Source organism: Sciurus vulgaris (genome assembly GCF_902686455.1).
Source record: "Sciurus vulgaris genome assembly, chromosome: 2".
NCBI lineage: Eukaryota > Metazoa > Chordata > Mammalia > Rodentia > Sciuridae > Sciurus > Sciurus vulgaris.
The window spans coordinates 148,868,590-148,883,944 of record NC_136462.1 but is presented as its reverse complement, the minus strand read 5'-3'; the positions used below and the strand labels follow the sequence as shown (position 1 = coordinate 148,883,944).

The 15,355-nt window shown below is 36.8% G+C and overlaps 1 protein-coding gene across 3 annotated transcripts in view; it reads left to right on the top strand.

Moving 5' to 3' along the window:
* The window catches only part of BLM (BLM RecQ like helicase), a gene marked incomplete at its 5' end in the record, with an annotated part of 85,589 nt that overhangs the window by 3,674 nt on the left and 66,560 nt on the right, over positions 1-15,355 (top strand). For all 3 annotated transcript variants that reach the window (XM_079126793.1, XM_079126792.1, XM_079126794.1), the window contains 5 exons: positions 1,077-1,239; positions 5,959-6,086; positions 9,966-10,098; positions 10,417-11,078; positions 13,345-13,536. In XM_079126793.1, coding sequence (XP_078982919.1) covers positions 1,077-1,239; positions 5,959-6,086; positions 9,966-10,098; positions 10,417-11,078; positions 13,345-13,536 — 1,278 coding nt within the window. The remainder of the gene's footprint in view (positions 1-1,076; positions 1,240-5,958; positions 6,087-9,965; positions 10,099-10,416; positions 11,079-13,344; positions 13,537-15,355) is intronic.

Genomic DNA, 15,355 nt, shown 5'->3' with positions numbered 1-15,355 from the left:
GTAAAAATATGATATAGAGGCCAGCCTGGGTAATTTAGTGAAACCTTGTCTCAAAAAGAAAGGTATAATATAGTAAACACATAAACCAACCAGTAACAGATGTTTATTATCATTATATCAGGTATGATGCACAGTACTCATCACCATAAACACATGAGAAATAAGTTGTACCATGACACAATATATCTCATTTTAATCTTACAGGACCACCATCCTGTATGTAGTCTGTTGTTGACCAAAACATCATGCAGTATGTGGCTATATTATAAATTACATTCAAAGTATTTTCTGGATAGGTCTTAGTTATTAGATGTCCAAAATGTCCTAACTTTGTAAATATTACACTAAAAAAAAAAAAAAAAAAAAAAAGTTTTTTAAAGAGAAAGATCCTGCTATGTTGCCCAGACTGGTCCCCAAACTTCTAGACTCAAGCAACCCTTCTGCCTCAGCCTCCCTAGAAATACGGGTATGCACCACCATGCCTCAAGAGTAAAATTTTTTTTATATTTGAATCCCTTACAGGTTGCTGTAAGGTAAGAGAGAACTGAAAAGTGATAATAAGTGAAACTATGATCAACTGCATTTCTATTTCTGAAGAGAACACTTGGTGATAGGTAAACTAGAGAGCACTATGTGATACTCAGTTGAGTCTAAAAGATACTTAAATAACTAGGAAGTTTTCATGATAAAGTAGAGGCTGTTTATCTGTAAAGGCAACAGTGTTTGAGCTATTAGACTTTTTGCTGCATATTACCCTTATTTAAATATGAGTGAAAAACAGAAAGATGAAAATGCTGATGCTGAGCATGACTTTCATAATTTAACTGGAGACAGGCATAAAAATCCCTAAGCAAATCTTCTACCTCAATCCAGCATACATTGGACTTAATCCAGTGACTCACTAATTATTTATAAAAAAATCAGCAAATATTCCCGTGTGGAATGAGAGGACTCCTGTATAGAGTGGTGTGATTATTTATAACTTGTCCAAAGCATTCGCTTGTAAATGCTCATGCCTAGTTTTTTGTCTCATTAATTATTAAAATAGCCTATGTTTATCAACTGTTTTACCTTAGATAATGATGAAAAGAAGAAAAATGTGGAAGAAGTTGAATTATGTTCAACTGAGAAGGTTCCATGTATTGAGCTTGATGATGATGATTATGACATAGATTTTGTTCCACCTTCTCCAGAAGAAGAAATTATTTCTGGTGCTTCTTCCTCTTTGAAAAGCTTTAGGTAAACTAGCTAATGATCAGTAAACATTCTTTCTGGATGCTTTAAATAATATAACTTAGTTATGTATTACCATTTCTACATAAACGTATTTTGTACTTGAGATAGAAGAGAGAGAGAGACAGATCCGGATTGCACAGAGCATGACAGAAGCATGATAAAGGGCAACAGCGTGACTACTGGATCCCTGCAGTTTGGGTCAGCAAGAAGGGGCTCATATAGTGATCAGAATAAACATGACTTTCAGCCAAGCTGGAATGTACTTGGTTTATCTCAAGCTAATATTAAAGAAGTTGGTCACCCTGCTGGGGTTGTAGCTCAGTGGTAGAGCCCTTGCCTAGCACGTGTGAGGAACTGAGTTTGATACTCAGTACCACATAAAAATAAATAAAGGTATTGTGTCCATCTACAACTAAAAAATAATAAGTTGGGCACATTCTTGGCACTGATGGTACCAGGGTCCTGTGGTAAAGCTACACATATCACTCTGATGGTTTTGTTGATTTATAGTGTGCTGGGAAAGTACATGGGGAAATAGATCAGTGTTACTAAAGAGCACTCGTGGACAGCAGGACCCAGAAAACTGAGGTTGTGTCAAACTAAATCTCCACACTCTCCACTCTCCAGCCAGAGACATTTGCTGTTATCTGGAGATATTTTGGTTGTCACAACTTGGAGAGGTGGTGCTGTTGCTGTCTAGTGGGTAGAGAGCAGGGATGTTGCTATGCTGCCAAAAAGAATACATAGGACAGCAGCCCCCAACCACAAAGAATACCTGACCAAAAATAACAATTGTGCTGAGATTCAGAAACTCTATTATAGAGGAAGTGAGATATTGCCTAGCATGTGCAAGGTCCTGGGTTTGACCCCCAGTACTATCAAAAAAAGGCAGATTTTAAAAAGGTGGACACAGTGTCACAGGTCTGTAAACTAAAGTGGCTGAGGCAGGAGGATTACAAGTTCAAGGCCAGTCTCTGCAACTTAACAAGACCCTGTCTTAAAATAAAAACAAAAAGGGCTAAACTCAGTGGTAAAGCACCACTGAGTTCAATTCCCATATCTCAAGAAAAAGAAGTAGAGCTGAAAGGATTTGAGTTTAGACATGGGGAACGAGAGAAAGTAAAATCAAATGTGATCTTAAGAGCTGGGCACCTTGGCACATACTGGTAATCCCACCTACTCAGGAGGATCATAAATACAAAGCCAAACCACGTCCAAATGAAAGCATCAGAAAATCCCCATTTATACATTAAGTTATTAGTAGTCTTTTTTTGGTGGGGGGCAGATACTGGGAATTGAATTCAAGCGGTGCTGAACCACTCAGTTGCATCCCCAGTCCTTTTTATATTTTATTTTGAGGCAGGCTCTCACTAAGTTGCCAGGGCTGACCTTAAATTTGTGATCCTCCTGTCTTAGCCTAGTCACCAGGATTGCAGGTATATTGCACCCAACCTGGCAATTAGTAGTGTTCTTATGATGTAAAGTCTCATTCTGGCTAATTACATGGGACCTCAAAAGAAAATTTTTTTTGGTACCTGAGATGAACTCAGGGGCACTCGACCACTGAGCCACATCCCCAGCCCTATTTTGTATTTTATTTAGAGACAGGGTCTCACTGAGTTGCTTAGTGCCACGCTTTTGCTGGGATTGGCTTTGAACTCTCAGTTCTCCTGCCTCAGCCTCCCCAGCCACTGGGATTACATGTGTGTGCCACCATGCCCAGCCAAAAAATTTTTAGGTAGTTTGTTTTTAATTTTGAGTTAGGGCCTCACTAAGTTGCTGAGACTACCCTGGAACTTGCAATCCTCCTGCCTCAACCTCCTGAGAGGCTGGGATTACAAGTATATGTATGTATGTATGTATGTAGCCTGTCTATATAGTTGATTTTGACATGAGAACTATATTCCAAAAAACATATTTCTAAACTCCTGGACTTGAAATTACATAAAGTTAATGCATTGTTTGGGAATAAGTCAATATATAACATTACATTTTTAATCCTCTAAGAGAGAATTGATCATTGTATTTGTCATTTACTGAATTTTGACAAATTAGTGACACAATTGTTTATTGGTAATATTAAGGCAAAAATAGATACTCCATGTGGTTCCTTGATAGCATAAATTGCTAATTAACATTATTACCATCTTCCTCCAATTGAAATCACAGTTCATTTGAATAGTGGAGTATACGCTATATTATTTAGCCAATATTTTGATGAGAAATAGATCCCTATAGTATATCATTTTAACTAGGAAAGAAATGAGATGTTTTATGTATGACCTCAGTTAGTTCTCCTGGTTTGTTCTTTAGCTGATGTGTTTGAAGAGGAGAGAGAGATTTAAGTGTGGTTACCATTTGATGACAAAACTAAAGAATCATAAGAACTTCCCTCCTGTCTTCCTTTCTGGTAGAAATTCAGACAGAAGTATAGAAAATTACAAAACAGAGCAAAAGTTCACATATGGTCTGGACTTTAAATCAGAACTCCCATTTAACAGGTGAAACAGCTGAGGCTCTGGGAGGAACAGGCAATTAATTGTCCGGGATGAAATATTTGATGGCGAATGGACAAAGATCCAATATAGTGCTTTCTCCTGTGCCATCCTGATTCCTTGTTGAACCCTGGCTTTTTTCTTTATTAAAAAAATGTGTATTGCACAAATGACATTGTAGCTACTTTAATAAAGATTTTAAATAAGAGAGAAGAAATATTTGTAGTTCCACAATTCGAACAAACCATCTTCTTTATCCATGGTTTTGCTCCTTCTCTATGTATGTTTGAATTTTTGCATTGTTGTATTCAAACTGTAACTATAATTCCATATTCTACTTCTTTGCATATTCCATATTGCTACATATTTTTTATTCCTTTTAATGACTTTGTAATTTACTGAGTTGTAATGCCTTAAATGGCTTTACCTAGCCTTTTTTTTTTTTTGCAGTGCTGGGGATTGAACCCAGGGCCTTGTGCTTGGGAGGCAAGCACTCTACCAACTGAGCTATAACCCCAGCCCCTACCTAGACTTTTGACAATTGGAAAATGACTATTTACAAGGTTGATTGTCTTTAAATTTTCTATTATAATCTAGTATACATATTTGTTTTTATTGTAAAACTTATAGAATTTCCTCAAATGATATTTTAGGTATAGTATACATTTAAAAGTTATGTGCATTTTTTTTTCCTCTTTTATTTTTTAATGCTGATTGTAACCCCTGAATTTCAGAGGTTGAATGGACAGACAGTATATAACAGTAAAGAGGATTATGTGTTTATCTCTATTTCAAAACCTATTTAGCTGGCCCTAAAAATTCTTCATCTTCTGGCCTCAAATTACCTTTTTTTCAGCTATGTTTTTTGTTTGTTTTTGTTTTCTTTTGAAGAGACAAGGTCTTGCTGTGTTGCCCCGGTTGACCTTTAATTCCTGGACTCAAGTAATCCTCCTGCCTCAGCCTCTGAGAATGTCTGGGACTGCAGGCATGCCACCACTTCCTTCTTCAGTTTTATCTCCAATTACACTGTTGTAATAGCCCAGAGTTCCAATGAACCTAATGAGTCAAGCCAATAAGAAAGAATTGCTAAAAATATGACCTTTTATTATATGTTATTATTTGAAAAGCAATATAAAAAGTTATTCATCACTATTTTGATTTAGTTAGAAAATTGCATTTTGAAATCCTGCTTTAGGAAAATGTAGTTGATTCCTGGATATCAAGTGAACAGATGTCCTTTTTTAAATCTTTCCTTCATAGTCTGTCACTCTTCCTATGCCTATCATTGAAGTTTTTCTCAAATCCCATCTCCTCAACAAGACTTCTCAAACTCTAGAAAGTGTTATCTTTCCTTGAGTTTCCACAGTATCCTCTTTTTAACACCCAGTTCTAATTTATTTTGTTATTTTTAAAGTATTTTTTTATCCAGTTACACTGATCATGCTTATAGTTTACACATTTTTGGATATTCTGTGTGAAATAATTACATACACACATACATACATACATACATACATACATATATACATATTGGCATTACATAAGAAGTCCAGATAAAGTGCTTTGGAATCTCAGAAGAGAGAAATGTTAATAACCACTTTCTGGGGAAAATAGAAGTAACACTTGGGCCAAACCTATGAGAACAGATGAGATATGATTTGGTACAAAGAGTTTAGGATGGCAGGTTTTTTAAATCGAGAGAACAGAGGCAAAATCCCTAAAATAGACAATACAGGATTTGTAAGGAATATAAATGGTACAGTGTGATTGGAGCCTGGTGTTACTAAAAGGTTATAATTGGAGATGAAAGTTGAAAAGTATTGGGACCAGAAAATGGAAGACTTTGAGGACCAGCTAAAGAGGCTTTAGAATACAGAAGACATAAAATAGTTTGTCTTCTCTATTGCATACTCTCTGACCAGTTGTAGAAAAATGTTAGGGGAGCTGGATGTGGTGGTGCATGCCTGTGGTGGCTTGGGGAGCTGAGGCAGAAGGATGGCAGGTTCCAAGACAGCCTCAGCAATTTAGGGAGACCCTAAGCAACTTAGCAAGACTTTGTCTCAAAATAAAAACTAAGAAGGTTTTTAGGGGATGTGACTCAGTGGTTACGTGCCCCTGGGTTTAATCCTCAGTATCAAGAAAAAGAAAAATATTAGGAGAAAAATAATATATTTATTTGGTCAAGTCTACAGTATGATTGGTTTAACTTTTTTTTTTTTTTTTTAAGTATGTTAAAGGATCTTGATGCCTCTGACAGAGAGAGGGATATTCTCAGCACATCAAAAAACCTTTTGTCGAAAACAGAGAAGATGACTACTCAGGAGCCCAATCCAGAAACCAGTAAAGACTGTGATGGTACAAAATATAATTTAGACATATCACATATTTCAGCTACTTACTTTTGAAAACAAAGATTGTATTTTCATCCTGTGGCTGTAATGGCTAATTTATTGTGCCTTTTGTTCTAATATCATCGAATCATTCCTGCTCATTGGTTAACCAGCATTTTCTTAAACACACATAAGCTCATAGTCTCACAAGATTCATTCTCTATCTTGAAAATACTGCTCGTTAAAAAAAAAAAAATCATTTTACATATCCTGAGTTTACCTTCCTATAACTTTAATCCTTGTGAGGTAAATATAGAGGAACTCTTAGAAGTCCCTCTTCCCCCAATCTATTACTGAATCTTTTATAGATACTAGTTTGTAGACCTTTCATCCTCCTGGTTCTCCCTTATATATACTCTGGATTTGGTCTTGATGTTTATTTAAAATTTTACACTTTTTGCTTATTGGCTTCAATCATTTCTGAGAGATTTTGCTTGTCTTTGCGGGGAGGGAGTGCAGGGTAGTGGTACTGAGGATTTTTGAGTCCAGGGCCTTGCATATGCTAAGGAAATGCTATACCACTGAGCTACATCTCCAACATTTTTAAATATTATTTTGAGAGAGTCTCACTAAATCGCTGAGACTGGTATTAAACTTGGAATCCTCCTGCCTCAGCCTCCTAAATAGCTGGGATTATAACTGTACACTGCCACACATGCCTCATTTTTTAAAACTTTTCTATTAAATATCTAGTATAAATAATCCAGTAGTTCCATAAGTCTTTGAAAAATAGCAGTCCCCTTTTCCACCCTTGATTTCTTCCCAAGACACTTTCTTCTTCTTTTCTTTTATTATTTTTAAACTTTTTTATGGTGATTAAAAGATGGGGGAAAGATCTTTTTTTCCCCTCACATTTTTTTTATTAATGTGTGATAGTTGTATATATTAATGGAATTTGTTGTTACATGTTTGTACTTACATGCAATACACAATATAACGAAATAATTTGGCCAATATCACTCCCCAGGAATTCCTCCCTCCCTTCCCCACCTCCCACCCTTCTTTTTTTATTTTTTTATTTTGAGACAGGGTTTTGCTAAATTACTGAGGCTGACCTTGATCCTCCTGCCTTAGCCTCCTGGATTAGCTTCCTGCCTTAGCCTCTAGGATTATAGGTGTGTGCCACTGCAACCAGCTGCCAGAGGCACTTTTGTTCTAGAAATTTGTGTACTTCTATTCTGTAAGTTTTTCTGATATTATTTCTTTTTATTTTCTTTTTCTTCTCTTTGAATCTTCCTAGAATTTCTATTATTTGGATGTTAGACATCCATTAATTACCTTATCTTTTATCTCTTGGTTGTCTGCTTTTTAGGAGATTTTCTCTGTTTTATCTAACTTTTCTATGAAATTTTTCATTTTTATCAGTTCTACTTCCCAGAGCTATTTTTGTTCTCAGGATATTTTTGTGAAACACAATACTCTTGTTTGACAGATGCTGAACTTTTTCTTATGGGATCTGTGTACGTGCATGTGTGTGTAGTGTTTTCTGTTCTGTATGCTCCATGTTTTTTATTTTGGTCTCTGAATTTATTGTTAGAGATGTTCCTGAAATATCTGATCTTCTCAGCACTAATTTAGACCTTACACCAACCCTTGGAGATAGTTCTTTTATCTCCCTCGTACATTTAAGGAATCTAAGGTACAGGAGAGTTAAATAATTACACGTGTTCACAGAATTAGATAGCAGCAGAGCTAGGATTCAACCCAGCAATCTTGAGGCTCTCGAGCTTACATTGATAGCTACTGCACTGTTTGTCTCTGTATCATTAAGTTTCACTGATAAAATTATTCCTAGGATAGGGGCATTGACAGGGCCCTACAGAATGCCACTAGAGGACTCTTCTTAGTTGACATTAAGCCATTCATCACCACTTCCTGTTCAACTAGTTACATATCTACCTTCAGATTATATTACCTTCCTTTTCCATGGAATGCAAAAGACTCAAGGTCTTAATTCAAAAAGGTCAAAGTCTGTAGCAGCAAGAAGGAATGGATGGGCATCAGCTCTAGAGTAGGTAGAGTTTCTACCTACAGGAGAAACCTATCTATTCCTGACTGTGTGACTGTGACAAACTAGTTAAACTTTTCTGGACCTCAACTTTTTCTTCTCTAAAATGAGGAGAATAATGTCTACCTTGCTGGGTAATTTTTGACCTTCTATAAATGGTGGCTATTGTTATCTGCCAGTCTAGTAATTCTTTCAAAGATGGTAACACATTATGAAGGCTGCTTTTCTTTTATGCTAACTCCATAATCGCTTCTACTTTTTAGAGCTTTGTGAGCAGCCATTTGAAAAGATATTCTAGAATTTTACCTTGAATTGACATTAAGATCACCAGCCTATAACTTTTGGCAATCACCTTCAATATTTTTTTGAAAATTAAAAAGCAATGTCTACCTTCATTTTTCATCAACTCTCTTATTCACTGAATGCCTCGTATATCAGCAACAGGGGCTCTGAGATCTTGCTTATGGATTCCCTGTGTAGTCTGAGGTGTAATGTGTCTGGCAGGGAGACCTGAGCTCCTTCCCAGTCACTAAGTACTTATATCTGTCTTTGAGCCTGTCTTGACTTTCAGTACCTTCAGACCAGTACTCATTCTCTTCTTTCCAATCTGATACTCATTCTCCTTGCGTAGAAAACACAAGTGATGCAGGAATTGAGCAGTTTTACTTTTACCATCTCATGTCTCACATCCCTATTTCCTCACAGTCACCAGTAGAAACCAAATTTCCCACATCATTCTCACATAGATGGTTGTCTCCACACTGTTCTGTTCTCCCCAGTTCTGTCCTCTCTTCCTCTCCTCCTCTTCTTCCTACCCTTCAAAGTTTTCACCAATAGCTACTGCTATTGGCCATAGCCTCTGTGGCCTCATTCTCTTCTTTGAACATTTTATACTTTTCTTTCTTGGTACCCTGAAAATACCATTTCCCCTAGAGCCCCCCAAACTGATTTTTTTTTCTCCTACGTATCACAAGCCCTTGAGATGGAGCAACATCTTCTTTGCTTCCCATTGCTACCCTGACTGTTTTTCATCCTTTATCCAGAACCTCAACTCCTTTTAAATTCTATTCCCTAGTTATATGACTTAATAAAAATAAAATTTTTTTAAAAAGTCTGTGAAGCTTGTTGGTTGAATTCCAAATGTTTTCATCATGTTTTCTCCCATACACTTACTTGCCTTTTCTCTCCACTCTTCTGTCCCATCTCGTCATCTCAGCCATATTCCATTCTGTTTCTTCTCTATTTTCTGCTTTCCTTTGTGTGGGTTTTATTCGTAAGCTGTCCTTCCCTGAGTGATAGCAGAGATGACCACCAGCAGCATTTTGGGGTTGTTGAAAAGAGGTCCTCTTTCTCAGTGAAAGTTGAAAGATTTCCAGAGCTCATTCTCCTTGAGCTTCCTTATACCAGATGCTCACTGAAGGAGTAGGACAGAGGAGGCCTCCAAAAAAATCCAGGTACCATGCTGTGAGTGTTCAAGGGAAGCCTGGACATCAGGCAGGCCAAAACAAGTCGGGCTCTTGCCTGTCCAGCCCTTACCTATATATAATGACATTTATATATGTAATTAGTCAAAAAATCATAGTGAATTGATAAACCTTTGTATCTTCTATTGACCTTGCTACCTTAAGAGATGTATTATTATCATGAAATTAAATGAAAACAGTTATGAGCTCTCATTAGAGATAATCTGATCTCAAATCACAGGCAGATGTTAGGATACTATATAGCTGTTTATGGTCTCATTTTTATACTGTTTGACATTTTATATGTGTGACTTTTAAAGTCTTAAGTCTATTGTTTTCAAGGAAAAATATTAACAACATAATTGTTTTCCAGCTAGACAGATAAATCTACAGCAGCAGCTTTTTCTTGTGATGGACCACATCTGTAAATTAGTTGATACAATTCCTGTTGATGAAATGAAAGCTTTGAATTGTGGGAATGAGCTGCTTCAACAGCGGAATATAAGGTATCTTGATTTTTCTCATTCTGAAAAAATATCTGAATGCATTTCTACCACTCTTAAAAAAAATTAAAAAAAGCATAGGGCCGGGGCCAGCCTTTCTGACCTGGGAGTTACATAAGGATAATCGTCATGTCACTGTGTTTTAAATTTGTTTTGCTTTTCAAACCATTCCTTTTACATGTGTATTCAAATTTTTGAGACTGGAGAAAAGAGGATATATTTTGCTACAATTTCTATTTGGGTTGAAAACTGAAGATAAACTTTTGTGACCTACCATAGTAAACTACTTACATTGACTGTTGTTCTCTTTGCTCTCTTCAGAAGGAAACTCCTAACTGAAACAGATTTTAATAGAAATGATGTCAGTCTTTTTGGTTCAGTGTGGAGACACAGACCTGCTTCACTTGGTAACACAGTGGAGGCTGATTCCTGCCTTACGGGAAATTCTGTTAAAGAGTTAAATTTTCCACACCTTCCCTCAAATTCTCTTTCCACTGGGGAATATTTACTGACCACCACCCCAGAGAAGAAAGAATCTTCAGCCACCTCGAAGAATCTCTTTGAAAGACCGTTATTCACTTCCCATTTACAGAAGTCCTTTGTAAGTGGCAACTGGGCTGAAACACCAAGGATAGAAAAAAGAAATGAAAGCTCTTATTTCCCAGGAAATGTTCTTACAAGCACGGCTATAAAAGATCAGAACAAAAACACTGCTTCAAAAAATGACTTAGAAGGAGAAATCCAGGCTTCCTATGATATTGATAATTTTGACATAGATGACTTTGATGATGATGAGGAGTGGGAAAATATAATGCATAATTTAACAGCCAGCAAATCTTCCACAGCTGCCTATCACCCTATCAAGGAAGGTGGACCAATTAAATCAGTTTCAGAAAAGATTTCTTCAGCCAAGACAAACTGTTTTCCAGTGGCATCTACTGCTCAAAATAAAAGCTTTTCAGAGTCAATTCAAAATCACACTGGTAAGTTTAAAATAAATTGAATGCTTAAATATTATAGGAAAACAAAACTGTCCAAAATAGGAATTGTCTAAGAAAAAAACCCAGCAAAAGTCATCATTGCCTGAAAACTACATTGTTTCTATGCAAATTTCTACTGATAATATGCATTACAAATCACAATTTCAAAAGCAAGATGCTCTTTTGTCTCTGTAGCAGCTGTAGTTTTATAAAATGTGTAATTATAACCTATTGTAGTAAAGCTCTAAAGTCATTTACAAATGTGCTTTGCCTTTAACATTTTTAGTCCCTAAAACAATAAAGCTCATAAGGGTCAAATTTTTATGGGCATAAAGAAAAGAAGAATTTATATGTTAAAAATGTATGTAGTTTTTTGAATTCTTGATTGATGAGAAATATTGATGAGAAAGATATATTTTATATCTTAAAATATAGGTGATCTAAAGAGGATATGGAGCTGGGCACAGTGACACACACCTGTGTTCCCAGCAGCTTGGGAGACTGAGGCAGGAGGATCACAAGTTCAAAGCCAGACTTGGCAAAAGAGAGGCACAAAGCAACTCAGTGAGACCCTGTCTCTAAATAAAATACAAATTAGGGTCCAGTGCCCCTGAGTTCAATCCCCATTACCCAAAAAATAAAATGGATATGAAGTCAGAAATTTCTTAAAGAATCAGATTACTTCTTTGGGCCTAGAATCTTTTTATTCATTCAAGAAGTATTTGTTGAGTGCTCACAATATGTCATGTACTGTGCTAGGTTCCAGTAATACTATAAAGATGGATAACAAATAGTTCCTCCCTTCTTGGAGCTAACACTTTAATGAGAGGAGTTTTTGGAGGAGTGAATTAGCTACTTTAAAGATCCAGAATAAAGCCAAAATTAATTCTAAAACTTTACATCAGCCCTATAAAGTTATGAGACAGTGCTTTTTAACTGAAGCAAGTGTACATGTGCAGTTTTATAAACTACAGCCTCCCTATTTTTGCCATTGATGACTTAATACCTCGGAGGTTGTTCTTGCAGTTATGCCATTGACCTTTAAAATAGTCATTAATGGGTTTATTTTGGTATGTTAGAATGTGTCATACTTGGTGTTTGCAATTATCTTTGAAACAGTTGAGTGTTGGGGTGAAGGTAGCTGCCAGAGCTGGCATGAGAACCTTTGTTCACTACTGAGCCAGAGTTGCCACATCAAGGATGCAGAGCCAGAAGTGGATGTGAGAAACATTGTGAAAAGAAGAATCTGAGAAGTTCAGATGACTCTTGAGTTTTCAGGTCCTGGTGACTACGAAAACTATGACACCATTCACAGAAATAGGGGAGTCAGGAGGCAGAGTCAGATTGGAGAAAAGCTGAGGAGGGTTATTTTAAGACTTGTTGTTGGTAAGTCATTCAGGTAGAAATATCTTGCAGACAAGTATAGATGGTGCAGGATGGGAACTTGGGAGGGTGTTAGGAGACATCTAGGCATTCTCTGTGCATGTAGGTTATTTAAGATCATAGAACTAGGAAAATTCCAGAAAAGAATGTGTAAAGAGCCCAGACCCAGGAATCTGGAACCCTCCCAAATTTAAGCGACAAGAAAATAAATTAGAACCAGAAAAGGGAACGTAAATCCAATAGAGGGGTTCAGGAGATAGCGCTGTTGAAGATTGTGGCTTAATCTTCAGGAGGGCTGGCGATGTAGTTCAGGAGACTGTTGGCCTAGCATGTATGACCCCTGGGCTTATGCCTCAGGATCACAAAACATAAAAATGCAGCAAGAAGGAAAAACTCAAGATTAAAAGGTCAAGGAAGAAGAGAAAGGGAATAAATAGTAAGGATAGGCACTGTAGAAGTCAATAAAAGAATTGATTTGTTCCCTTAAGAATTTTCTGAAAGCCAGGCATGGCAACATGTGCCTGTAACCCCAAGGACTCAGGAGGCTGAGGCAGGAGGATCGCAAGTTCAGCGCCAGCCTCAGCAACTTAGCGAGGCTCTAAGCAACTCAGTGAGACCCTTTCTCAAATTAAAACATAAAAAAGGGCTGGGGGTGTGGCTTAGTACTAAAGCACCCCTGGGTTAAATCCCCAGTACCAAAAAAAAAAAGGAATTTCCTGAGATTTGTTGAGAAGGAAACCATGTGAGCAGTTAAGGTGTGCTGGAGAGAACTAGGTGTACAGTGATCCTGCAGGGGGAAGGGTAAATGCTAAAACGGTTGTTATCTTAATGCACTGATTTTTCTTAATGTTGATTTTTTTTTTTTTTTTTTTTTTTTTTTTTGTAGACAACTTGGCGCAGAATTTAGCCTCCAAAAATCTGAAACACGAGCGCTTCCAAGGTCTTAGTTTTCCTCATACAAAAGAAATGATGAAGATTTTTCATAAAAAGTTTGGCCTGCATAATTTTAGAACTAATCAACTAGAGGCGATCAATGCTGCACTGCTTGGTGAAGACTGCTTTATCCTAATGCCCACTGGTATGTATTTTTAGATATAAATTGGCAGGAATCCATTGGCACATGTTAAATGAAAGCTCTTTAATAGACATAAAAAGAACACCTACACAGTATTTCTATCATTCCGGGACTTCTTAACCTCCCATGCCATAGTAAGAAAGTGTTCCACCTCCTATCTGTTCTAGTTGTTGACAGGATAAAGTTTGTAGCCCTTTAAGATCTTTTTTCTTTTTTTCTTTGTGTGTGTTTATAGGAGGACAGGTACGGGGAGTTGAAGCCAGGGGTGCTTACCACTGAGCTACATCCCCAGCCCTTAAAATTTTTATTATTATTTATTTGTTTCTTTCTTTCTTTGTTTTTGGAGACAAAGTCTCTAAGTTGCCCAGGCAGGTCTTGAACTTGGAGTTTTGCCTCAGACTCCCAAATGACTGGGATTACAGGCTTGTGTCATCGCTCCCGTTTTTAACTCAAAGTTCATTACATTGGTTTGATCTAGAATTTTTGTTTTTTTCTAATCTAAATAAGCCTGGAAATGAACAAAAAAAATCACTGTCAAAGACTAGAACCAGCACTGGGGTTGTGACTCAGTAGGAAAGTTCTTGCTTAGCACATGTGGGGTACTGAGTTCTATCCTCAACACCACATAATAAATGAATGAATGAATGAATGAATGAATGAATGAATGAATGGTTTTGTGTCCATTTTCAACTAAAAAAAAAAAAAAAAGACCAGAACCATTTCTGGTAGTTTCTTTGATATAGTCTTGTGTTACATGGTGGTTAAGATCATCAGGTTTGGTGTAGTGGCCTGGGATTAAAGTACAGCTCTGCTGCTTATGAGCAGTGTGACCGTGGGCATGGCACTTCACCTCCTTGACCCATTTCCTTTGTATATGATGGGGATAAATAATAAAGTTCTTGCTTCACAGTGTCATGAGGATTAAAGAGCATTTAATGCTGTTTTTTTCTTGGCTCCAGTTTTGAAAAGTCCAGGACATTTTGTTGCATTCGTAAAGCTTATAACAGCCATCCAGTGATTTATAGCCATCCACATAAGAATATGAAATAAGGTGTTAGGTAGGAAGTAGGGAGAACTTGGAGTCCTCTCTGTTATTTGCTTGCCTTGTTATGACCTTTAGCAGGTTAGTTATTGTTAACATTATTATGTAATGTTGAGTGTGCATCTGAATTTATTCAAACTGATTTTGAAATTTAATTGATATTAGCTTCATAATCAGCATTTCAGATTTTATTAACATGTTGGTCGCTCTGCCTTCTACTTCACCCTTAATTTACTTGAAAACTCTATCACTGGAAAGGACCCTGGCATGATCTAATCCACTGATTCTCAGAGGTTTCTGTGGTCCTTTAGGGTTTTAAGGTCCTCTCTGTGGGCTGATGGTGTAGCTCAGGGGCAGAATGCTTGCCTAGCATGTGCAAGGCATTGAGTTGGACCCTTGGCAGTGCAAAAAAACAAAGTAAATTAAGGTTCTTCCTTAATTTCAACCTCTTCATTCACACATGTGTGCACGTGCACACACACACACGCACACACATTTCAAATAAGGTTTCTTTGAGACAAAATTTTTTTAAGTACTGATCTAGTATGTTTTACAAATGATAAAATTTAGTAAGGTTAAATAGCATGTCTAAGTTCATACAACAAAATAAACTAATAAGCAGGTCTCTTTATTCTCAGTATCCTGTTTTCTTGACATTTCCACATGTATTCCAAAATGAAATTAACTTACTATTTATATGAAAAAGAAGGAATATAAAATATAGTTTGAAAAAAGCTGAAGTCCTAAAATTGCAGCACCAGCCTCTGCCATTAATAGATA